The sequence below is a fragment of the Falco biarmicus genome, chromosome 5, assembly GCF_023638135.1.
Source record: "Falco biarmicus isolate bFalBia1 chromosome 5, bFalBia1.pri, whole genome shotgun sequence".
NCBI classification, from domain to species: domain Eukaryota; kingdom Metazoa; phylum Chordata; class Aves; order Falconiformes; family Falconidae; genus Falco; species Falco biarmicus.
Window position 1 is genome coordinate 29687446 of NC_079292.1, and position 25358 is coordinate 29712803.

At 46.9% G+C, this 25358-nt stretch overlaps 1 protein-coding gene across 2 annotated transcripts in view; it reads right to left on the reverse strand.

Annotated features, from left to right (window-relative positions):
• PLXNA4 (plexin A4) overlaps positions 1-25358 on the reverse strand; it is a 455447-nt gene that overhangs the window by 24413 nt on the left and 405676 nt on the right. For both annotated transcript variants that reach the window (XM_056341131.1, XM_056341132.1), the window contains exons 20-26: positions 24552-24786; positions 23995-24137; positions 20716-20984; positions 17280-17346; positions 14893-15039; positions 7228-7387; positions 701-804 (exon numbers count right to left, since the gene is read on the reverse strand). In XM_056341131.1, the coding sequence (XP_056197106.1) occupies positions 701-804; positions 7228-7387; positions 14893-15039; positions 17280-17346; positions 20716-20984; positions 23995-24137; positions 24552-24786 (1125 nt within the window). The remainder of the gene's footprint in view (positions 1-700; positions 805-7227; positions 7388-14892; positions 15040-17279; positions 17347-20715; positions 20985-23994; positions 24138-24551; positions 24787-25358) is intronic.

Genomic DNA, 25358 nt, shown 5'->3' on the forward strand with positions numbered 1-25358 from the left:
CTTAATGAGGTGCTTTTTTTGGCAAGAGGTGAAGGAGTGAGGGAGCTTTTGACCAAAGCTCAATTTTTCATTAAATCTGCTACTTGTGTAAGATATTTTTGGACATCTTTAGCACTCTCTTATGGACCTCAAGGACATGCGGAGATAAAGGGAAGCCCTGTCCCAAAGCGTGTGACATGGATCAGGACAGGGGTTGAAAACAAGTGTTCCTAGGTCAGTGACAACCCCACTGCACTATGGTCTTCAGTCATGCTGCTTTCCTCCTCCTTCTTCCTGACACCAAACGTTCTTCCCTTCCATTTTTCTCTCTTCCATCCTTCTGAACTCTCCTAGCATCACAAGGCCATTGATGCACAGGAAAAAGGGGCACGGAAAGGCTTGCTTTCTGTTTGTCTACATGAGAAAGGTTAACTCGTGTTGTCCTCATGTCCATATCTCCTCTTCACATCCTTCACTCACCAGGGATGCCTCTCCTTTGAGAGAGATGGAGGATTTTTTCTTCCCTTGGCTTAATCTCTGGTGTTGTGCAGGGTAAGTACTACAAGAACAGTGGAACAGGATGGATGTACTCAACACAGGCGCTCTGCCCAGTTATTGCCCACTCAACTATTGTTTACCTTGTGTCTTAGAGAATAACACTTTGCCCTTCTTGCTGTTTTCTTAGCTGATCTACCTTCTACCCATCCTCTCACACAGTTACCTGATAGTGTGCCAGCGTGTTGAGTCTCTTCCAGTCATTCTCTATCTTGGTTGTGATGTCTTCATCCTGAAGGATCATCCTTGCCCCGCTTGCTTGCCGCCACTCTGCAAGAACAGGGACATTGAACTCTGATGTGCAGAGCCTCTGATAGGGGATACAGCCCAGTAATCCCTGTGCCCATAACTCTTGTAGTCACACATGTGAAGGCTGCATCCATGTAGCAGCACATCAGTCATTGCCTTTACCCACTGTCAGATGCCTCCAACCATGCACAACATACGAACGCACAAATGTCCAGAGCCCTCTTTCCAGAGGGAAAGAGAAGACAGATAAACCATTAAAAGTTCAGAGAGACGGTTCAGGAAAGTATGCAAAAATCATAGCCATATGGCAATGTTCAAAGTCACGTCACAGATTATCCAGACTGGTTTCTCTACCCTTGATAAAATGATATTGCGATCACAAAACCACTTCTCCACAGGGAACACCCACTCCTTGAAAGAGTGATGCCACACAGAGGTCAGAACCTAGAGCAGTTGCTTAGGGAGATGAGAGATCCAAGGCTAGGGCACAGAGAGGGCTCCCCTGGGCAAAGCAGTGTCTTGCTCAGCTCTCAGTTCATCTCCATTAGTGCTCACACAACACTTCTTGCTACTGGAATCCAGAAGTGCTGGAGAGCAGGAAGCCTTTGGCTTCAGGCACAGTAGAGGGACAATGGAGAAGAGAGCCTGAGATGGAACAAAGACCCTGCTCCACGGAGCATGTAATCTCTACCAGCCTTCAGCAGCATACCTGTGGGAAGAAGGGCTCCAGTTTCTGACCACATCCAGTTCTCCAGCCTCCACCCTGAAATAATGAATGCTTCTTTCCTTCTGCAGCACTGGAGCGCCCTGTCACTTCCCAGGGTACCACCTTTTGTTCAAATCTTGAAGGATGCTCCATGTGGAGGAGCACTGAGGACTCACACACTTGTGTATAGACAAGGAACACATAAACACAGCCAAAAGGAAAGAAATGTAGTATCACTGGTGACAATAGGGAAAGCTGTGCTTTAACCACAGACAACCTGGACCATCCAAAGCTATCTTTCTGGTTGTCGTGTCTCAGTCACAGTGACCTAGCCACACAGAGTTTAGCCAGAGTCAAAGCAGAAAGTCTATTCATTTGCAGGAGTTAATTAAAATGAACTCTTGGATATGGAGACATCACCTGCCACCCCTGCTTATTTCTCCTAATATAAAAATGCAAGGACTGTTGCAAATTTCTTTTGGTTTCAGCAGTATTCTTATCACATAATTAAAATGTATTGGGGAAGCTCCCCTTGCCTTTATTATTCATTTAAATTAGCACAAAGAGGTCAGCTGCTGTGTTTATTGCTGGGTGTTACTTTGGCTGGAGATACTCAGAGAGTAAGCAAAGGTCATGTTGGCTAAGCACTGATCCTGCAGTGCCCTTCATTTACTCCAGTGCCTTAGATCCTCACCTGTATTACCTTTGTGATATCCAAGGATGATGCTTTCTGTTCATTCCCAGCTGGACTGGATTCCATGAAGGTAACTGGTCTCAGAAATTGCCTCAAAGAGCACAAAATGTTGAAATTTGGGCTGTGCTGGGAAATTGTGCTCTTGCTAAGTGCCCCACAGAATGCCAAAGCCAACTCTACTGTCACAGTGTGTCCCTTATGTGCCTTCCTTATGGTCCCTTGGGGACGGTGTCTCTTTGATGTCTATCCTTCAGGGCTCTGCATGTTGCTGTCATCCTCCTCTCTCCTCACTCATCTTTGGGGAGAGACACACACTCATGTAGTGTTTCAGGGAGGCGGTGCAGAGGTTCTCAGTGTTGCACTTGGCTCTGCCATGAGTTTTCCTCATCCTGTGCTTTATTTGTATTCAAGGCTGGACAAGCTCCTCATAGCAGAAGAAGCTTTCCCTCTGCTCCAGGGGAGCTGGAGGCATGGTAGGATGTCCCCCCAAGCCCTTTGTGCTCCTGCAGGGAGACAGAGGATTGCCAAGGCCTTCCCCTTGGCCTTCCTGCAGAAAGGGGCCATGCGAGGAAGAGGAAGGACTAGTCTGACTCCACACAAGAGCTACTTTCCTGAGCAAGACAAGGAGAAAAACACCCTGCAGAGCTTCAGTTTTGCAGCCCATTTGCACTGACCAAATACAAATTGCTACATCATGCATCTGAGGAAAGACAGGGAAAGGTCCCCCAGCTATGGTCCCCCAACTCTTCCTAGTTTCACAGGAGCACTCCACACTTCCCTTCTCCATGAATGCCAGCTGGCAGCTCAGTGGTCTTGCAAGGAAAGGCAATGGCTGGGAGCAAGGGAATGGGAAGGAAGGGTGCAAAGGAGGAGAAGGTGACCCTGACATCTGTATTCACAGCACTAAGTGAAAACTGTTAGCTTTTTCCTCGCTGGCAGCACCCTGTCCCCTCTCTCATCAGATCTGCGCACTCCTCTGCGAGCTGGCACAAAGGAGAGACATACTCCAATCCAATTTGTTACACTTCCACCTTCCAGAGAAAGGGGGAGGGAGGTAAAAAAATCCCATTATCTTTATCAAGCCTTCCAATCAGGAGCAGCGGTAAATGCAAACTCAGGAGACAGCTGCTGTGAAGCTTTTATATTTCATTCAGCAGATAGTGTATCTTTTTATTGCACGCAGGAATTACTTCTTTTTTCTTTTTTTTTTTCTTTTCTTTTTTTTTTCTTTTTTTTTTTTTTTTTTTAAGAAACAACCTTTCTATTCAACTTGACTCGGAAAAAGGAATTCCAGGAGCCTTTGATAAAAAGCTGCTTCTCTGAGCTGTAGCAATGCCTGGCTAGGGAATGACTGTGGGGAGATGGGGACATGTCTTCCTGCACCTCAAATACGTTAGAAAACGTTACACCCTCAAGACGCCCATTGAACAAAGGAGAAAAGTGTAACAGAGAGAATATTTTTCAGGGGTAATTGAAATACCCAGGTGGATGAATATGTGCCAGCTCACTCCAAGTGCCTTCATTTGAGCTAGTCATCATCAGTTACAGCATCCTTTACAGGCATTTCTACGTCATAATGCACACAATCCATTTCAGCCAACTGCTCATGCCATATACTGTGCTTCCTACTCCTTTCCTAAACACCCAAAGTCTCCCGTGAAGGGCTGTGAAATGGTTTGTGGCTGACTTTGCACAGCAATGGCGTGTGGAACAAAAGCATGTGGCTTACCCAAGCTTGATCCCTATTTCATGACCACTTGTGCTTGTGGAGGATTAGCTTGAAGAGCTGGGGAGGGGTGCCTTTAGTCTTTTAAGTATTTTTTCACTTCCCAGCAATTTCCACGTGAGAGACAGATTGGCATGGAAACAGGGGAATAAACTTTGTCTGTATGCTGCAGGCACCAGTACAGCCAGGTGGGTAAGAAACAAAAATGGGTAAACGTCTAGTATGTGATGATCTCTAGGAAGAGAGGAGAAACTCAGCTCTGTTTCTGGGGTGGAGAAAGGACTGCCATGGCTGGGGGAAAAAATGTTTGTATCAGAACACATAGATGGAAGATGCCTGTGGAACATTTCATCCTGTATATGGAAGCTGCCTGCCTCACTGTATATATACTAGAGTTAGACCCAGTTTAAATGCCTCCTAAAGGCTGAACCTCGCATCCCAGCACCGCACCACACGGAGGCAGTGAAAGCTGGCCTGACACGGCTCACAGGAGCCTAAGGCAGCATCACCGAGTGGAAGACAGTCAGCCTAGCAGCTCCCATCACCTCAGCCGTCCCTTTCAAAAAGCAACTGAAACACGGGGAAGAGTGAATGCCTCAGCATGAAGCCAAATTCCTGGTTTGTGATCCTCACACCATAATGCTTTCCCAAAGGTGGGGTATTTTATTTATGGTGAGGGCTTTAAAAAGTAGTAATAACAAAAATAGCCACTGTAGAAAGAAGCCTTTACTCAGGGGGCTGCAATTTGGGCTTTGGACTAAAATGTAACCTCAGGGTGTCCAAAATAAGTGCTTTCAGCTGACAACCCCCTCCATGAGTTGTCTGGGTAACTGCCAAACATTATGACATTTGCGACACATACAAGTCACTCTGCCTGCAGCTACCCTGCATTTAACAACTCAAAACAACTCATTAGCTTGTTTGCTTTCTTCCGTGTGAGCAATCTGGCCTTAGCATAGACAGAAAGCCCAGAAAATTTTAATGGTAATAGAAAATGGTGTTGTTGTTTAGAAAACCATTGATTTCAAGGCCATATTACAGTCATCTGCTCTGACCTACTGTTTAGCATGGACTGGCAGGGCTGATTCAGCTGCCTTTGCAGTTCTGAGGATTCAGCCTGGGGCTGAGAGCTCTGTGCTTCTTCCTAATGGCCAGCAGTGCTTTCTGCTCTCCTCTTGCTGCCTTCACTGTCGCGGAGGGATGCCAGGTGCCAACAAACATCTTTTCCTGCATAGAGGCTGGGCTGGAGCTGTGGCTGGACGTGCATAACCTCTTTTTCCTGCTTTACCCATGCCAGCCCTGCTCCTCCCACCTTGTTAGCTGCTGTGCTAAAGGATCCTGCAACTATATCACTGCTGGCAACACTCTTCTACTAGATGAGGGGGTGTGTGTGTTTTGTTTTGGGTATTTTTTCCCCAACTGCATCATCAACGCTATTGGGCAAACAGCTGCTCATTAAGCAGTCTCCTGTCAATATGGACAAGTCTGTCATCTGAGGGGTGCACATGCTCATAAAGACTTTCTGGAACTTGCTGGTCCTCAGCACTACTCAGCGGGCCACTATTTCTTAAAACAGCAAGAATCCTGGATGCAAAATTGTCAGTCTCCAGCTGGGACCCTGCACACACACACTTCGGTATCTGTCAGTTCTCAGAGCTATAACAAAATCTGTGGACTCTGGTTTATCCCTGGCATTTGCAACATGCAGGTGAAATTCCTGCCTCCCTTATGGATGCATAGTTCATCCCTACAGCAGAAGAAACCACTTTCCACTCACGCCCAGTCTGAGATCCAAACGTGATGGACTCTGTGGCCACCATCCAGTGCCAGACAGATCAGGAGATCTGGCTGTAAACCCCACTCCTCCGGTCTACTGTGCCCTGGCACCCTGCCCTGTGTGCCCCCATGCTTACACTAGCACTCACCATTCCCCTGCTGACTCAGAGCAGCTCCAGAATTATCTTTGGTCCTTTCTTGATGATTTATATGATCTCTTCTTTACCACTGCAGGTTTTGGCAGCTTGTTTCATTATTCTAACTGCCTTTCACGAGCAGGAATCTTGCTGCAATTTCTGTCAAGAATCCCCTCCTTCCCCAGACATATGCACACACATATAGACACTTAACTTTAATCCCTGACCTCTCATTCCTGCCTCCATTATTGCTGTGAATTGTTTCTTGGCATCAGTTCATCCCTTCTCCTTTTGGTTCCTCTTCTACTTTGCTGGGTTTTATAGACTCCATCATTTTCCACTCAAGTATCTTTCACTGAAGGTCACTGAGGGCAAATTCTGGCAGGTACAGCTACAATGCAGTCCCCAGTACCCTCCCCAGACATCTCAGCAATGCCCCAGGCATATTTTTCTACATTCTTTTGTAGTAACTTCCAGGTGCAATATCACATCTGCCTCTGGGCCCCAATTAAGGCTCACTCATTCCAGCATCGTTGCTCCAGATCTTGGGCAGAAATGGATTTTGGCCTCAGAGGCACCCCAGCACTGGGCTGTACAGCTCCCTGTGTGCCCCAGAGCTCAACAACACAACTGCCTAGAAATGCAAGTGAAGTTGGTGCTGCTCTTTCCACCCTCCGAGCAGAGCAATGCATGAAGAAGCAAACCACTGAGAAAAAAAAAAAAGCATGAATTCATAAACAGAAGGACTAATCTTTCCTTAAGACCTCCTAGTCCTCTGCAGAAAGGAAACCTCAGAGCAGCAGCTCCCAGCCCTGCTGTTGGTGATGGGGTGCTGGCTGGAGAAGGAAGCAGTCAGCGATGAGATAGATGCAGCCCACTGAACAGAGGATGCTTCATCCCCTTTCCTGTGCCTGGACAATGAGTAATTAGTACTGCATGGGCTGTGACTATCTCAGCAAGAAGATATATGTAATCCAAACCCTCACTACTCAGAGAAGAGCTAGGAATAAATCTCTGCAGCCTGAACATTGCTGACAACACCACCCTGGGCAGGGTTTTTTTCCAGGGGTCTTTGGCAGGGCAGCGAGGATAGCCCCAGCCATGCCTTTTCCATACCCTTATCCAAGTTGAATTCTGAGGGCAGAAAAGCAGGATGGCTACTGGCCTTTGTAAGTCCTCAGTGCCAAAGATTTCACAAGCCAGGAGCATAATGCATCAATTTAATTAGTCTCTTCTGCCCTCTCACCATTGCTGCTGCTCTGCCTGGCACAAGCACCAAAGGCACACTCAGTCTGGAGAGGTGGCACCTGCCCCAGCAAACAGTGTCTGGACTGAGTGTGGCTGTCTCCCATACCCCTCTCCCCCCTGCCCAGGGGCAGTCAGGGCCTGTTGTGCACTCACATACCCAAGTCCATATCAGCAGCTTTGGGCCGGTGAGAGCATGGTACGTTCTTGAAGATGGCATCGAGGATCTTCTCCTTGACCTGCGTGATGGTGTCACAGTTCAGGATCTTCACTGGGATCTCGGGGCTGTTCACGTTGTCGGGGTTCACACAGCTCAGGACCTGAGAGAGAAGCACCACACATTTCACAGCAGCACGGGTACCCTGTGCCTGCCCTTCCTGCAAGTCTCTGTGTCCTACAGCCAGAGGGATCTAGGGTGCAATAAGGGGAAAAAATGTGTACCGAGAGTATTCTCTCCTACAAGAGGGCACAGAGATATGGTTGCACACAGGAGGATGCCATGTACCCACGCTTGTGTTGCTCTCAACCCCTTACCTCTGCCTGTGTGCAGTGAACTAAAGGTAACTCAGCATCTGGCTCTCAGCTAAGTGCTGTGGGCTCCCAGATGTTGCAGACGGTGACTTAGGGCTGATGTGAAGTTTTTTTCTGAACCTGTGTCTCATGCCACTTATCTCTGTGAGAAGAAACTGCTGTACTTGTGGGAACAGTCCCTTAGATTTGAGCCTCATCCCCTGGACATCTTCGCTATACCTAATAACAGAAAGACCATGAATACCAGCTCAGGTTCTGGTGCTTGCAGTAAAAATGGCTTTGACTCAAATGGTACCAGACAATGGTCATTGACACAGTTTTCATAGAAACCATTAAAAATGCAACCAGTCCTAACCCTGGCTGGAGCTGAACCGATATCCCAAGGGCTCTCCAAAGCTTTTCTTGGGCTCTGACTCATTCCACACTCCCTAGAGAGCTGGTGAGGTGATGTAATTCAGTAGTGGCCTCCTTGTATTGCCAACTCACTTTGACAATTCAGGTAAAAGTGCTCTTCAATCTCTTGGCCTTAAGTTTGTACATCCTCTGCACAGCCACAGGACTGACCTACCCCCTTCTCAGAAGGATGTTATTAATTTGAAATGCAGGGCTTCTTAAAAAATGAAACACAAAACAACAACCACTTCTGCTTTCACATTTAGAATAAGAAAATTGACCCAACTAGAGAGGCCCCTTGTTTCTTAGAAGGAGATTATAATTTTCTCCAAAGACTCTGTCCAAAAGTAAATGCAAAGCATATGGGATGGTGAGGAAGTGGGGATACCTTAAACACATGCACACAGTGTTTAACAGCAATCTGCCTGCTAACTTTGGTCCATGTCTATGTTGAGCTTTCTGCTCTCTTCTGGTTACAGGAGTGTGAAGTCTATAAACTTTTATAAACTTAGCACACCTTTGCACTTGGAAGGAGTGTTCAGTGATGCTCCTGGCTATATTCAGTCATTAAATGTTTCTGCGCCACTTCTACAAGTGCAGACATGTTAGTTTTGGTGCCTCATGACCGATTCTACCTTGACAGTACATTCCCTTTCATGGCACGTAATGGGTACTGGACTCTCCATCACTTTCTGTCTTAACCTACTAAGATGCAGTGGGATCTCAAAGTGGCTTGAAACTGGGTGAAACCATATCAGCATAATTACATATTGGCTCACCAGGCTCCCTTTGGTACTGTAATGCTCAACTGAGAGGGACTTGTGAAGACATTGCTTACAAAGAGCTCTGTGATCTTTCTGGATGAAAGGGGAGATGTAAATATGAGATATTGATTAGATCATAATGCTATTATTTATATGTCACTTCCAGCAGTATTGAAGAAGCATCAATTCAGATAATAATAACAGCACAGATTTACAGTTCTGTGGCATCTTTCATCTCAAAGGATCACAGAACTATGCATAAAAAGCACTGTTGAAATTCATCCAGTGTTGAGGTTATTAGCTGATCTAGCCAGCTGCAGCCCTCTGGGGTTATGCCTGTTCCTTGCCTGCAGAAACCTCTTCCTCTGCAAACTCCTCAGGTATATCTAAAAAATAAACACCTGATTGCTGGGAGCCTCCATGGCGTTAGGTTTGTGGTTGGACTCAATGATCTTAAAGGTCTTTTCCAACCTAAATGATTACACACTTGTAGGGAAATGAAGCAGTGATGGCAGGTTACGACAGCTTTTTTGAGAGTGCTAGGGGGGTCACACGTGATTCTGGAGACCAAGACACTCTGCAGGTCTCTCTCAGTGATCCGAGCTCAGCTGAGATGAAATGAGCTGATGCCAGTCAGATCAAGCTCTGTGGTGTGATTCACATCTGATGCAAACACCTCAGGTTCAGTTCCGTTCCCTACATGAAGGCACTTAGTGGTCTTTAAAATAAGCTGGGCGACCCTACCAGGCCAACACCTGGTCCAGAAGACCCAATGTTTCCTGCAGGTGCTGACTAATGTCCATCACACCAGTACCCACCATGCAGTGTGGTACATCACCCAGCTGGAAGCTGGCAATGGTAATTTGCTCTTATAACTTGGTTGTCCCTGAATTTCACAGGGTGCCAGCTTTGGAAGGTGGCAGAAAAAAAATCTGCCTGAGTGAGCCATGATCATTCATGGCCTGACTACAGTAGTCCTTATTTTCCTCTTTTCCATCTCATTTGGAAGAACAAGGAGCAAGGGAGGCGACATTTCAAAGGGCTGTGTAGAGAGAACTTTGATCTTGGGGGTTTCAAGCATCGATAGGAGCAGCTGGTAGTAGCTGTAAATCCCTGAATCCCAGGGTGTTCAAGACAGTCAGGAGGCTCCTCACAACATTTTAGGTAATTCAGGCATTGCTTACAGAAACCAGCACCCTTCTCAGAACACAGTGTCTTTGACATACATGTCCCAGGTTTCACATCCACTCTCGGTTGGTGTTTTCCAGCTGTTCTCTTGTGAAGAGCTGAACTTTGTACAAAGACTTCAGGTTTGCAGGGTACATCCGTGTATTGCACACACTAAATGGCTAGGTTTTGGAGATTGTCACGGACCCGATGGAAGTCATCCTTACACCACAGGTTGAAAATCTCTCCTTCCCTTCCAACAGACTGAAGTTCCTCTCCTCATTCCTCATGCTCTACGCAATGAAGAGAGAGATTCCTACCACTTCTGAGGGAATCCTCCCAAAGTTTTCCTCTGTTGTGAGCCCAGGCTTCTATAGATTGTCCCTGGAAGGGGATGACTAGGAGAAAAAGAAAATCTAAGCATTGGCTTCATCGATTTAGCAGAGTTCAGATGCTTCAGCCTCAATGGAAGAGAAAGCTTTGCCCTGTGTTCCACCCAGAGCTGTTCTCATAACAACCAATGTAAGACAGAGATGCAATTCCATTGCTCCTGCAGTGCTGCTAAGCTATGTCAACACAATCTTTGATGTTAACTGGTGGGGAAGAGATCCCTGAGATGGCCTGTGTTGTATTCCTACGTGATTAGTCACTCTGAGAGAAGTTTTGTGATGCCGATATGAATGCATTCACTGTTACTCCATCACTCGACGGCTGCCTTTGAGCCTTGTGGGGCACAGCTGGCAAGGTGGATGGGGGGAGTCACTCAAGAAGATGCAAATGTTTTGCTGCTGAGAGGACACCAACACTTGGCACCACTGTTCTGTCATGCATTGAGGTCTGTGTCAGTATGGTATAAGGACGGTGCCAGTTATGGGGTCAACGTGAAAAGGACTGGGAGCAAGCAAGGCTCTCCTCTGTGAGCCCTGCTCTCCCACTGACTCTCTATGACCTTGGGGCATGTCATCTCAATGGATTTGTGTTTATTGACCTTTTCTGATATCCTTGGGCTTTTTTCGATTGCCAGCCCTTCCAGCCATGAGCTGTCTCTAAGTCTATACATACATTCAATGCTTAGCACAGCTAAGCCCTGATCTCCACTACAGATTACTGGCATTTAAATATTAAAGGCACAGTTTGTGATTACTCACATGGTCACCCTGGCTCTGAGTTCTCTGAGGTGATTGAGTGGTCTGCCTTGAGACCAAGACATCACTACAATTTCTGTCACAGGGACAGGCATCTTTCTCTCCTTTCTAGATTGGGCTAAGGAAGGTTCTAGGGGGCAGGCATACAGCAAGGCTTGGCAGCAAAAAAAGAGAAGGACCCGAAAAAAAGCCGAGCATAGGAGAGCTTTCTGATACCTTAGTAGTGGCTTCCTCCTTGCTACCAAAATTCCCTGAAAAGCCTTAACTAAAGTCAGCTGGAAGTATCTTTACCCATCTGGAATATGTTGTCAGGAGAGATGATCCAATGAGGCTCTCAGCACTGGAGCCACTGAGGTGTGCAGGGACCACACAGAGCATGCCACTGCTCAAGATGTACTGGGCAGCTCCTGCCTGCCACCCCCAAGCACTAATGAGCCAATACTCTTGGCAGCTTCTGACACACATCGAGGCCTTTGCTCCCCTGCATTATTTGTATCAACAGAAATGAAGCTGATGCAGGAGATGGATGGTCTCTCATCTCCCAGTGACAGCAGAGCAGTGGCAGTAGGGAATGAGGTTTTCGCATTTGAACTCTTGTTTAGTGAATGGTTAAAAAATCATGGATTCTGGCAAAGGCAGATGGCAGTCAGCAGGGATGAGATCTTCCTGTCTCTCATAGATGGAATAATCTAGCTGGGTTTTTAATAACACTGCAGACCAGAGATGATGAGCACTGGCTGCTAGCGAAGACATTAACACAAGAGGGTGTTTCTCTGAGGTATACAGCTTGGGAGAAGGCCTACTGTTTAGCTGCAACACAATTATTCTAGCAAATCACATCTGTAACTAGCTTACTTTCTCCTGGACTGAAAAATCCCTTGTAAATACAGACATTGTTACAGACTGCAAAGACCCTGGGACACTGAGGGCTGCTGCCTTGGAGAACTGCAGGACATGGCAGACAGCAAATCTGAGCTATCTAGTTTGGACAAATCATATCAAAACAATCTAAATTTAGTTCATGAGGTGTGTATTATAAAATCAATAATTCCAAATGTCTGAATATGCTCCGTCTTCTTTTTTTCTTGCTGGATGAGTCAATTTCTCTGGATGTGCTTTTCACTCAAACTATATTTGAAACCATGTTTTAAAATAGTTGGTCTTGATTAATGAAGCCTAAAGAATAAATGCCTTTCAAAAGAACCCCCAGCCTTATCTTTCTGGAATAATGACAATAAAGAGCCTGTTTCAATGCATTCCGCTGCTGGAATTGTTATTTAACTCAGTCAGGAAGTCATCTAGCACTCATGAAACGTGACCAACCCAATGAATTCTAGACACACACACTGCAAACTCACAGTGGTGACCAGGTGTGTTTGGTAGAAAGCAGGAGACATTGAGGGAATTCCTGTATTACAAATACTGAACCAGTTCTTTCTTTATTCCATTGCTATATATTTTTAATAAAATATGACGGACTGCTTAAGGAAGGTAGAAAGACAAAATGCAACAGAAATAAAGAGAAACAGAAAGAAAGAACAATCCTATTCATAGTCTGCTTCTTCTTAATCTCCTTCACCAAAGCTGATCTCTGTAAATCTGCTGAGATTCCTATCAGGGTATATTTGTCTGCTCTTGAGATGTAAGAGGGAGAGCTGATTAACATCAAACGACACAAAGCGAATGGAGGACAGCTTTGTTCAGGCTGATGTATAATTACTACCCTTTGCTGGCTGCTTTATATCAAGCCTAAAAGGATCGGAGGGATTTCCTTTGGTGAAAGTGATCACTGTGTCTGCATTTTTCTTCTTTTTGCTCATTCTCTCCATGTGAGATCAGGCCTTTGAATTACTAGACAACCACACGTAATAGAAAAGAACTACGCTGCTGATTTAATAAAAGTCACGTTTTTAATGCACAAAACAAAATCGTAGTCTTATTTAAGAATAAAGTCTAGCCTCCCATCAGACTTGGATTCAATCAAAGCTCAGCTCTAGACTGTCTGTAGTTATCGAAGAAAAGCAGGCATTTCTAGCGTTAGCCCACCTGAGCTAAGATCTAAGACAGGTCAAGGAACTAACATCAACTGGACACAGCTCTCAAAGCTAGCTAAAGTTAAGTGAGATGTACATCCCTCAATTGAAGGCACAAATAAAATAATCTGACAAGTTCAGAGCATCTCAGCACCATTTCTGAGAACAAGAATATGAGAAATAAAGAAATTACAAGGATCTTTGAAGACTTAGTGTTCTTCTTCCTGCAGAGACTTAGAAGCTCGGTGGATTTAGTGTATCCAGGAAAATGTGAAGGCCCACAAACACTTACATTAAGAAGAGATCTCTAATGCTCCTTAATTGATGTTCTTTAATTAGGTGGGGAAATGATGTAATTTCAGAGTAGAAGCTAAAGCTGCATATTTGAAATTGCATTGCTGGAACACGTTACCTAGAGCAGCTGTGGCTGCCCCATCCCTGGCAGTGTCCAAAGCCAGGTTGGACGGGGCTTGGAGCAACCTGGTCTAGTGGAAGGTGTCCCTGCCCATGGCAGCGGGGGTGGGAGCTAGGTGGTCTTTAAGGTCTTTTCCAATGCAAACCATTCCATGATTCTATGATCCTATGTCTTTCACTATGCAGACAATTACATTTTGAAGCAAATGACTCAGTGACAGGGATTAATTTTCTTTCCCTTGAAATCTTTAAATCAAGTTCATTTTTCTTTGACTTGTGCTTGCTCAAGAGGAATAGCTGCATTAGCTCTAGAGAACATATAATAGGTCCCTTCACTGTGTACCTCTAATACATTCCTTGATGCTGAAATCTTCATTGGAGAAACAGATTATTTTTTTTTCCCCTGGTATTATTCTAGAGCAGTTCCTTGCAATGTAGCCTCATAAAAACTATTTTTACTGTCACTTGCATAAGGGCATAGGCTTTGCACTGACTGATGCCCACAAGGTCTCAGACATCTCTGGGCTGGCCGTGCCCTGAGCTGGGTGTCCCTGGGATCACACGTGTCCCGCGGCCAAGGGGCTGGTGCCCACCTGCCTGAACTCCGTGCTGGGGACACCCGGCACGGCCAAGGGCTGCCGCCCTGGGCAGGCGCTGCCCAGCAAACACCAGCCCTTGGTGTGCCAGGGCTGGGCGCTGGGCAGCTCTGCCCTGGTGCTGGGCACCGGGGAGAAGGGAGCGGGTGGTTGGGGGCCAAGAGTGAGGAGGAAGAAACCCCACCGTGGGCATCATGCCCCTGCCAGGGGGTGACAACTTGCAGTGACAACCCCACCTTCCTAATGTAGGAAGACTATTACATTTGACTTACAACTCAGAGGGATGTTGGAAGGGTGGATGTCACTCCAGGGAAAAGGGTTAGATACTGGGAAGCATTTTGTCTAACAGAACAGAGTAAATTGCCCATATCTATTGTCTCCATGTTCACAGGCCTATTCATGATACAAGGTTCATGCCTGTCTTCCAGTGCTCCTGGACCTCAGCTAATCCAAGGAATGGTAAAGGACTGGCACTGTCAGCCTACCCAGCTATAAGTGCAGATGCTTTCAGAGAACAGGCAAGGCCTTTGGGGAGCTGAAGATGCTCTGGGCACAATGGAATTAACTTGGAAGCAGCTGTCTCTGCAGATCTGCTTTGCAAGCAGATGCTGCAGCTATCAACCTTGCTGTGTTAGGGGATGCATCAGGGGTTACCCTGCTAGGTTGCAAGAAAGAATTGTCCCAGAGGGTCACCATGCCCATCACTGGCTTCTTTTCTCTAAATCCACTTTTTCTAGAAGAGGCTGGACAAGTCCATAGGAAGGTGTCCTCAGAGCACTCACCAGTGTCTTGTAATCAATCTGCTGTCGGATAAGCTTGTCCTCACTCAGTGAGTACCGGGCCTCCCCAGTGATCGAGTCGATGGGACCCTTTTCCATCTGCTGCTTGATGGCACAGAAAAGGGAGAAGAGAGGTTCGCCAGCACACTCCTGCAGGGGTGACAGACAACCATGAGGTGAAACAGGAGGAGCAGAGGTGAGAACCCAACCTACACAGCATCTCAATAACTGCCACGATTTGCCATCCCCAACCACTCAAGACAAATGCATCAGTGGGAATCAGTTTATTCCATACATCCTAGGAAGAGAGGTGACTCTCCACTTCCACAGAGCACAACCAGCCCTCTTGAATGTCCTCTCATGGGACAGAGGTGCCGGTGCTCCCTGGCAATGCTGGGGCTAGCAGAGCCTTGTAGGAGCTGTTCAAGTGATGGCCACCAGGCCAGAGCTTTGCACTGGAGCAGGTGGTGGGATGGGTCCCAGAGGAAGACAGCTCTGAAAGGGAGATGGGCTGCTGATGCCCCATCCTGGGTGTCTGGTCAGAGTCAGCAGTCTCCCTGATCCCTCTCATTCTGGAGGCAAATAGGGCTGCTCAAGCAGAAGCACCTCCATGATCCAGGGGAGGTGAGCCCCTGGATCTGTATGGTTGCATCAGTGATGTCAGATGTGTGGAGCCCAGCACAGAAGAGCAACAAGCAGCCCACAGGCAGGGCCAGCAAAGCACACTTCTCCCTAATTTCTCATTCCCATCATTCGTACTCCCTGCACTCATCTTCCCACACTTTTCCTAGCCTCTCCTCCCTTGCTGCACTCCCTCTGCACATTTGCTGTCATGCACTCTTCCTCAGGCTTCTTCTATTGGCTCCCTTCCCCTTCATCCCTCCATCCTTCCTCCCCTCCTCCCCACCTTGCCCTCTCTTTCAGTGTGTCCAAACTCAACGAGCGAGGTCATTTTCCTCTGGTGTAGATCCCAGCAAAAACAAGTTAATAATCTGAAGCAAAGTGGCCCCTTTCTCAGTTCCTACACCTGTCTCCCACTTAATTAGCTTATCTGCCAGCAGCATATTGCTTCTGTGTGCCTGTCTCTTGCCCTTATCAGGCCTCTGTTCAGGCTAAGGCAAGAAGACAAGTAGCTGAGTAGGGTGAAAAAAGCCTATTATAAAAGCAGTTCTTTAGGGAGTCACCTCCTTATATCCTTTCCTTTCAGCTGAAAGCAGGAATCTGATACTGAAGTCACAGAAATTACCTTCCAGGGACCTTCAGAACTTTCCCATGTGTTCATCCTTGGACTGGTTGCACCTGGGAAAGGCTCAGGGGAATGGGACTGATTTATAAAGCCTTGAATTGCCAGGCAGAGGATGGCCACGCTGTCCAAATGGGGCTGTAAGGTCCAAGGATATCTAGCAACAGCACTGGGAATGAGGGAGATGCAGAGCCCAGCTCTTGCCAAAAAGGCTGGCTCCAAGTCTGGTGCCTGCACAATCAGCATGCTTGAGTTCAGTGTGTATCCCCATGGGGAAACTGCCATCACCCAGCATTCAGCGGCAGGTCTCAAAGGCTGGAAGACTCTGTTTTTCACTACACACCACCACAAGGAGACCCCCCAGGAAGAACGAAAGGGCTTCAAGGGGTGTCTCAAGTCCTTTCACTCTTTTGCTGATGGTGTCCTGCAAAGCCAGTGCTACCTCCCCCTCCCACTGGCATATAAAGCAGCAGCAGCCTCAGCCCATACTGGGCTCTGGATGCAGCAGTCAGGTTGACATGGGGTGTTGTGTCCAGCCCTCTGTACTTAGATCGCGCATGGCCTTGCCCAGGGCAGGCTTGAGACAGCCTAATGCCAAGAAATGCTTGGGCTCAGGCCTAAATTAAACCAAGCAGGGTTATGGTTACAGTGTGTGTAAAGCAGGTAAGTATGAAGGAGACACTGGGTATGATGGAGGCACTGGGCCTCAGCACTGTTCTGCAGTTCTAGTCACTGTCTCTGTTCTGTTCTTCAGAACTCAGCAGTTCTGAACTGGGTGGGAGGAGATCTCCAGCCACTGTGCATTGAAAATATGGGTCACCACGTAATGGAGATCTGAGCCTGCTAATAAAAGGAGAGCATTTTCAATGTAGGTCTCCAACAGGCTCTGAAATCATTCACATTTCAGCACTGACCCTCAGATTTCACCTCTGTACAGGAGTAAGACTGACAGGCTGCCTCTCTAACAAAGTGTCCTTCTTTGTTCTCCCTGGATCAGGAAGCAGTCCCTCTCCCATCAGGCAGTGAGCCTCCTTCAGAGAAAAAAAATCCTTTTCCTTTATACCCGTGAAGTTTTTGCCCCAACTAAACCTCACCAACAAGAAATGTATTAAAGCAGCTGTTCATCCAGGCATGCTGCTCCTCTTACCTTGAGGAACTTGTACAGAAGGAAGGTGAACCAGTTGGTGAGCATCTTCTCAGCCACAGACTCTGTCCTAAAATCAGCCAAGGAGAAAAAATAAATTGGAAATTAATTAGTCATGCTGGTCATATCAAAGGGCTAGTCAAAGATTTGCTTTGTCCATCTTACTGCCCAGATCTTGGAGCCCTGTGGAAAGTCTGTCATGACACCATCAGGATTAAGCGCATCCTAGGTTCTCTGCTTTCGCTTTGCATGTAGGAAACCTGCAGGCAAATCCTTACTGCCCTGTTGATATCCCTGTGACTAGGGAAGTCCCCGTATGTCTGTTTCCCAGTTTCTCCATCAGTAAAAGCGAGATGACAACGTTTGATGGAACCTTCTCAGAGGAGCTCAGGGAGGATAAAACCGTCAGATATGAGGAGCTGAGAGTTAGGCTGTATGACAAGCAGGCTATATAATTACTGAAGGCAGACAGATCTAAATCACCAGAGAATAGTTATCTGGCTCTGACCATCTCCCTGGCATTTGGGAGTGATTATAGTCTTCAATGTGTCAATGTGGTGCATTCACAGAACCCATCCTCTTGCCCTTGAACACTCTGTTCTCAATCAAACAAAAGTCCATCTCGAGTCTTCAGGGTGAGCTTCTCCTACAGAAGGACTGACTGAGACCTGTAAACGTGTTGTGGGCACCAGGAGCACAGGATAAACCTGTGTTGGTGCCGGTACATGCACTGGTGTTGATCAAGAAGAAAGCAAGACTCCCTGCCTGGATGAATTACAGTCAGTCTTCCTTCTGGCTATCACCAAAGCCATGCAGGGGTTCTTGCTTAGGGCTGCAACTTGCCTTTTAGGTTCCCTTCAACATAAAGTTAATCTTGCTTCCTTTGGAGCGTGACACTTCCAAGAGGAAGGGTTTGCATTGCTGGAGCTATATGTGTGGAACCAACCAACAACCTTGCCTGAAAGCAGTGCCCTGTTACACCAACACAAAGCAAGTGACAGTCCCTTCCCTAGCTAAATGCAGTTCATCTTCAGCCTGGTTTCCACAGAGATTCTTCTGTTCTTGTGGGCAAATCCTCACTTAAATAGTGGGGATGGTGCGGGGAGGAATGATACCAGGGGTTTTCTGTCACTCCTCTTTTCTTGCTTGCAACCAGAGAAAGGTGATATGGTCCCAGTTTGCTACCAGATTAATGCTGTGTTTCCTTTGCTTGCAGTGGTCATCATTCTGTCTCTGCCTAGAGACTGCCTCCGTCCAAACCAGCCTGTTTGCCCTATATTTCCCTCGGTCAGTGTCACCTAGCTGCTGTCCTCCATGGGTCATGCTGCGATATCAGTTCCAGCAATACTCATGCTTATCTTGGTCTGAGCTTCTCTCAGGGAATATCAGCCAGAAGAGTGCTCTTTCTGACGCTCCCTGGTGTGACACCTGGAACCCATGGCATAGTGCAAACAGCATTACCATGAGAAAAAAGAACTGAAATGCCATTGTGGTGCTGCTCTCTGCCCTGACAACCTTGATCGCTTTGAGGCTGCAGATGTCTTGTGGGACAAACACTGGACGCAGGTGAGGTGGGAAGATCATTCCAGCCAGCTCCTTCCTCCTGCCAAATACCCCCAAAACCAACATTGCAGAAAGGTGTTTGAAGATTCCCTTCCTTCCGCAGACTCACAGGGAGGGAGAGGGGAAGCATCAAGTTGACTCCACCTGCTTCAAATAATTGTGTGAGGACCTCACACCAACATCTGACCCAAGGCATTGAGCTATTCACATGTTCATCAGGACACTGTCCTGATGCTGCTCAGTGCAGGACCTCCATCTCGGAGCATAAACTCAGAGAGTTAAAAAAACCCAAAAAATCAGCAAAAAGTCAGAGATGTCTCTAACGTCTCCTTGTGTTTTCAGAGCTTGGAACAGTGGAAGTGCCTTCTTTGTTCACAGGCTCTCTTTCCAAGGGCCACATTTCATTTCCAAAAAAGAGGACTAGAATTAGAAAAGAGCTGGAAGAAGGAAAAAGAGGAAAGTTGGGATGCTCAGGCCAAGACAGAAATGGAAAAGCAGGGAAGATTAAAGAGATGGAGAAAGGGGAAGAAGAAGGAGAAAATGAAGGGAGGAGACAGTTGGAGGAAGGCAGTGCCATTCAGCATCAGAGGAGAAGCACAGAGAAGAAGCCTGGGGACAGCGGAAGGGAGGTCACCAGCCAGGCTGTAGGGCTTGAATCACATCGGGGAGTCAACTGACACCAAAGCAAAGTCCAACCTCTGCCCCTGGCATTGCTGCCTTGAATGCTAGGGAGTGCCTTCTGCTCCATAGTGGGCAGACGAAAAGCTCCCTGCAGGCACCACAGATCTCTTCCCTGTCCAAGCCATCTATTGTAATCAGCTGAGGACTCCTCAAAGTTGCCTTTCAGCAGTGGCAAAGGCCATTCATCTCCAGAAGTCTCCACTGATTTCACTCAGGGTCCTTGAATCAGAAGGGATGGTTCAGACTCTGAAAAGGAGATTAATGTGATCCTAAAGGGAGAAGAGGCAGCATTTCCCTAGGCAGGGAAAGCACACTAATGACAGAGCAGCAGATTTCTATACCGAGGGTTCCCATGGAACTGTGGAGTGTAGACCTTAGACCTGGCCAAGAAGCACTAATCCAAATTTGTGCCCTGTATGAAACCTGTTCTGTTGTCCTGCTCAGCTCTTCTACTGTCTTCAACAAGCTCCCAGCACCATTGCTTAGGGAAAGACAGGCAATGCAGCTGCAAAAAACTCTCCAGGTGTCCATAGCTCACTCATGAACAAGAAACAAAGCAGGGCAGTCCACATCCCAGGCAGGAGACATCAGCAACTGACTGACCTATTCACCAGGGACATAATACAGCCTCTTCCATGTGGTACAGGTCCTACAACTGCAACTGGAGTTTTCAGGTCAAAAGGAAACATAAGCATAAACAAGCATCTCAAGCACACAAGGAGACCAAAATAAGGACGGAGAAGCATGGGCTCTTCCTGCCCTTACAAAGCTTTATGGAAGATCCATATTAAAATCCAGAGGTAGTTTTGTTCTGTAGCTTTTAATCATTGACTACATTTTTGTTAGGGAGGAGATGGAGCAAGATCTATAGACACACTCGCTCAAAAGCGAGGAAGAGGAGAGTCCTTGAAGAGGAGGCATGCTCTGTCAGGAAGTCTGAAAGGAGCTGGGAACTAGAAAGGGAGAGCGATTCAATCCTCATTCAACCCTGTCTGCCTTATTTAACCCTCTTTACAAACAGCTTCATGGCATATAGGGTCCCCTGAGCTGTGGCTGTGTACCATCCTGATTTCACACCCTGCTGCACAAACAAAAATCAAGCAGATTTGCCCCTTTCCTCCAGATGACCAGCATGCTTATGTTAGTGGGGCTCAGGCTGCCCAGGCCAGCTCACTCCAGCCCCAGGCACCCTTACCTCCGGAGCAGCAGCTTGGGGTGGTTCTTGCTCTCCAGATTTTTGTCTATGAGGTCAGCCAAGAGCTGTTTGAGGACATCAGTAGCATACTCCAGCTTACTTTGCAGCACTGTCATGATCAGTGAGGCCACATTACCACGGTCCCGCATGGAGAAGCTGCGCTGGGACTCCAGCGTGCGGATGAAGGACAGCAGGAAAACCTTGTTGTTGATGAGCTGGGCAAAGAGCTTCAAGCCTTTCTCCACTCGTTCCTGCCTATAACCAGGAACCTGCACAAGAAGAAAGGAAATTTATACCTTTCCCTCACTATCTGCTGTCAGACCTCCCTGAATTGGTCACACCCCCTTTGCTACCTCTCTGCTCTCATCCCTCCAGCTCCTCTCCCTCCTCCAAATACACTTTAACATCAAGAAGTCAGTACTGAGACAGGGAAAAGCTGCTTCAAACAGCAGAAACAATAAAAAAAAAAAAAAAAAAAAGAACTTGCATCTAGCAGGCTAGTGAATCCTTCCTTCTGTATCACAGGATAGTCCTGTAAAAAAGAAGAGACTCCACACACCATCTAATGATTAGGAAGCCTGAGACACCTCCTAGCCACAGTCAGATTATTCTTGTCCAGTCCTGTCTTTTCCTCTCTTAACAGTACATCAAAAATAGATTGCTAGTGCCTAGATGTGGTACCATACCATGTTATATTTTTATTGTGGTCAAAGTGAAGTCTCACTCTATCTTTACCTAAAACCTCTTTTTTATCCCTGAAAAAAGCCTGCTTACAGAGATTTGGGGTTCAGCTTTAAGAAGTTATGACAGGCAGCAAGAAAGTGAATGGGGAAAAGAGCCTGGGGTCAGGTTTTGAGTAGGTGAAGAGATGCAGTGAGGCAGTGGCTGAGTTGGTGGTCATGCAGCTGGGCCTTGGTTTGAAGAACTAGGTATATGAAGGTGTGTGAGGACACCCTGAGTTGGGATGTCTCTTGGAGATCCCACTGCAGTAGGACCCCTGTGCTTGGGAGCTGAGATAGTTTAGAGACAGAAAGGTTGATAAGTCTGTAATATATTTCTCAGCTGTGGAAGGCTGGTGAAGTAGTTTTTCTATAGAACAATTCAGGACATCAACACTGGACCCCAGGCTCCACAGTCTACAGCAGGCTTTACCATTTCCCATCCTTCTGGCTACAGCAAAAATGGAGCCTAAACAGAAAACCCCAAACTCATTCCTTCATGTTGCCAAAGCTGTTCTAGCCCTTGAAAAAGCTTTCCTGAAAGCTAGAGGATCTCAACATAAAGCAACATGTGTCGCTGTGGGATGTATGTATTAATAACCAACCGGATTTGGCACTTTAATCCAAAACAAGTTGGCATGCTTAAACAACCACGTAATGCAAGGGCCCTTAAAAAGTCATTACTTTTTCATTCTGGAAATTAAAGCTCTTAACTCTTTTTGTATACAGCAAATAAATTACTTAGTAAATAGCTTGAGACAACCAACCACTACCACCCATCCCACGAATAATTATTTTTAACTCACTTGCTTGAACATTTAATATTGTCTATCCCCGGGTTATTATGGAGAATTAAAAAAAAAAACAAAAAAACAACCAACCAAACAAAAAAACCCCAAGAAAAGTATTTTGTACTGCATCTGGAAGCAGTTAATTGGCAAATGAGCTGGAAATAAGTAAGACCGCTCACTGCGGGATCTATGCTGGGGCCTTTTGCCATAAATAGCAACTCCTTCTAGGTGCTACAGAGGAGGGAGCAGAATGGGAGCTGCCTTCCCTGATATGTTGGTATCCAAAGATGTTGACACTGAACGAGCTGTTGAAGCTTTAAAAAGGATTAAGGGGGGGAAAAATAGTTGAAGGAAATGAAAGGAAGACAAGATCAAAGGTGGCTGATTGAAACATTAGCTCTGTGTCTCTCTGTATGTATCTACACATGGGAGCATCCATGCTAAAACCTCTGTAGGGGTCAGGTGCTATTTTGTGGTCAGCTGGCTGAGGTTAATGAATATAGGGATTGAAATTGGCTGTGGGTATAATAAAAGTGTTTGTGTGTGCGTATACGTATGTGAGAGAGAGATTCATCACCCCTCACCTCTTGTGCTTATTTGTTGTGAGCCCCTCTTTCCTGAGGGAAAGCAGCTCGACGCCACTCTGCCTGCACCCCAAAGGCAAATATACACAGTAGTCAATGTGTAACAGCCTCCTACCCAATCCCACAAGTCCTCCTTGCTGACAGATTAGGCTTTTTCATGGTTCTCTCCATATGGTTTGATGAATTTTGCCTCTCCTGAAGGGAAGGAGTAAAGACAAGCAGGCCCCTCTGATTACGCAGCCAGCCAAGCATGGTATCGCCTGTGCCAGCTCTTGGTCCTCCTTTCTGCCAACTAGCCCCAGTCGTGGCCTCCAGCAATCTCACCAGCCCACGCCAGAGCCTCTCTGAAACTCAGAGCTTGCCAAAGACCTTGCAGAGAGCTCAGGCAATGACCCTCTGGCCCTGGCCATGGTGTACCCCTGCTTCTCTGGCCCAGGTACCCCTGGAGCACAGCCTGTCATCTGCCAAAGCCTCAAGCAGTTTTGCAGCATGGGCAGACCTCACCCGGGGTCCCATCAAATTCCTCATCGCCGGTGAGGCAATGCAGGCTGAGTGTAGACCTCAGCAGTGCCAGGCCATGTCTCACTGTTCTCCCACTGCTGTGGTCCAGGGAGTTCGGGTGGAGGAGACAGATGTGGACAGGGTATGGGCAGACTGATGCTGTGGTTTTCTGACCTCACTGACAACCACAGCATACAGCAAAGGCGAACCTTCTTCAGCAACAGCAGGTTATTTCTATAGGTGTTGCCACAAAAAAAAAAAGGCCTCTAGGTAGTATAAGTGTCATTCAAAGCTGGAGTGACACAGGCAAGTGCGCTGCTCTGCCATATAACTTTTTTTCCTGGCCCCTGCACAGCAGGAACTAACAAATCCAGCCTAAAAAAAAAAAACCAAAAACCCAGCAGGATGAAGACCACAAAGAAACTTAATGCAGTTGCAGTAGACCTAATGCACACAGATCTATGAGGCTCTTCCAAACAGGTGAATGGTCAAACAGAATTTAATATTTAAGATAGCAGAAATCATCTTCCCTTTTCAACCTGGATTTTCAGTGAGGTGCTGTCACACCCCTGGCAGGATACAGCATTGTAAGCCATCACCTCCCCACCACTGGCATAACATCTCTTGCATACAGGAGAGAACAGGGAGGCATGAGAGAAGCCAAAGCAGATGTTGATTTCTTACCTCCAGATCCCTCAGGACTGGATGATCTTCAATGCCAGGGAAAAGCACCCTCATGGTGTAGGTTCGGTAGTCGAGGAAAGGGATCCCTGCTCCATCCAGATCACTTGTCAGCTCATGAATATCTGTCTGTAGCTCTGCAAAGGCTGACACAAAAAAGGAACGACTCATGCAGCCATGACAGTACATGTCTCCCTCACCATGATGGGGAAGGCCCTCAGACCCACAGGAATGAGATTAAGGTAAAACTGGAGAAGAAATACATGGAGAGGAAGAAGAAGGTGGACAAGAGCAGTCTCACCTTTTCTATAACATAGCCTTTCCCCAGGGACATGTGCCAAGGTTCTCCCTGAACAGCAAGTTAGCAAATGCAGTTAGGACAGGGTGGAGGAAGGCTGGGCTCAGGTAAAATAGGCAAAGTCAGATTATGTCCAGGCTTGAGCCATACCCACAGGGCTCAATGCCTCTTTTGTTCGTGATATTTTGGCTCAAGGCTTTGTGGCTGGATGCCTCTCTTCTACTAACACTGACACAGTGTCAGCTTTCCTTCCTCATCCTACCTTCTTTGCACTCCAGTGCCACCCTGGACTCCAGGTTGTCCATCTGCATCTGCAGACGTTTGAGAGTGAGGTCGCTTTCTCTGGATTTGCGCTTGTACGCAATCAACACAGCCACAATGAAGATGATGAGCAGGCCACCGGCCACCGCAATGCTGACAATAGCTGGCAAGCTGAGAGGGCTGTCTGGAGAGATATAGACCATCCCTGGGGAGAACTCCATTCCTCCTACACGAGCCTAGAGGGAAGGCAGGGAAGAGTTACACCGAAACTGTAAAACAAGCAGGAAAACAGAGGAACTCCATCATCTCCCTAACTAAGGCTGAATGAAGACCTCCCCTTGTCTCCCAGGCTAAATGGATCATGAAGTACTTGGACAGAGAACAGCTTAAAATTGCCTGAAATGTCATATAGAAGCACCTCTGTAGACAGAGTGGCCATGAACCCAACTAATAAAGGACTTGTGATGAAGCAAATCTCACCAGTTCCAATGTCCTGGCTACCTATCAGTTTGGGCTTCATTCTGGGTTTTCCATTCCCTGTCCTGAACAGCTATGTTGTGCTGGACTGTCCTGGTGACACATTCCCAAAATGCACACAGGACGCTCAGCTCATGCTTGTGGTTTGATAGGTCCTAACCTCACAGTGGCACAAGGGACATCTGACCCAGACAGCTAGCACAGAAGCAGTCAGTGCAGCAAGAATGCAGAAATCAGAGTCACAATTTGCTTTTGACTCTTCAACCAGGGAAAACTGTATCTGGAACCCACTGGGACAGGAAAAAAAAAAAAATATCACAAAACCCACTGA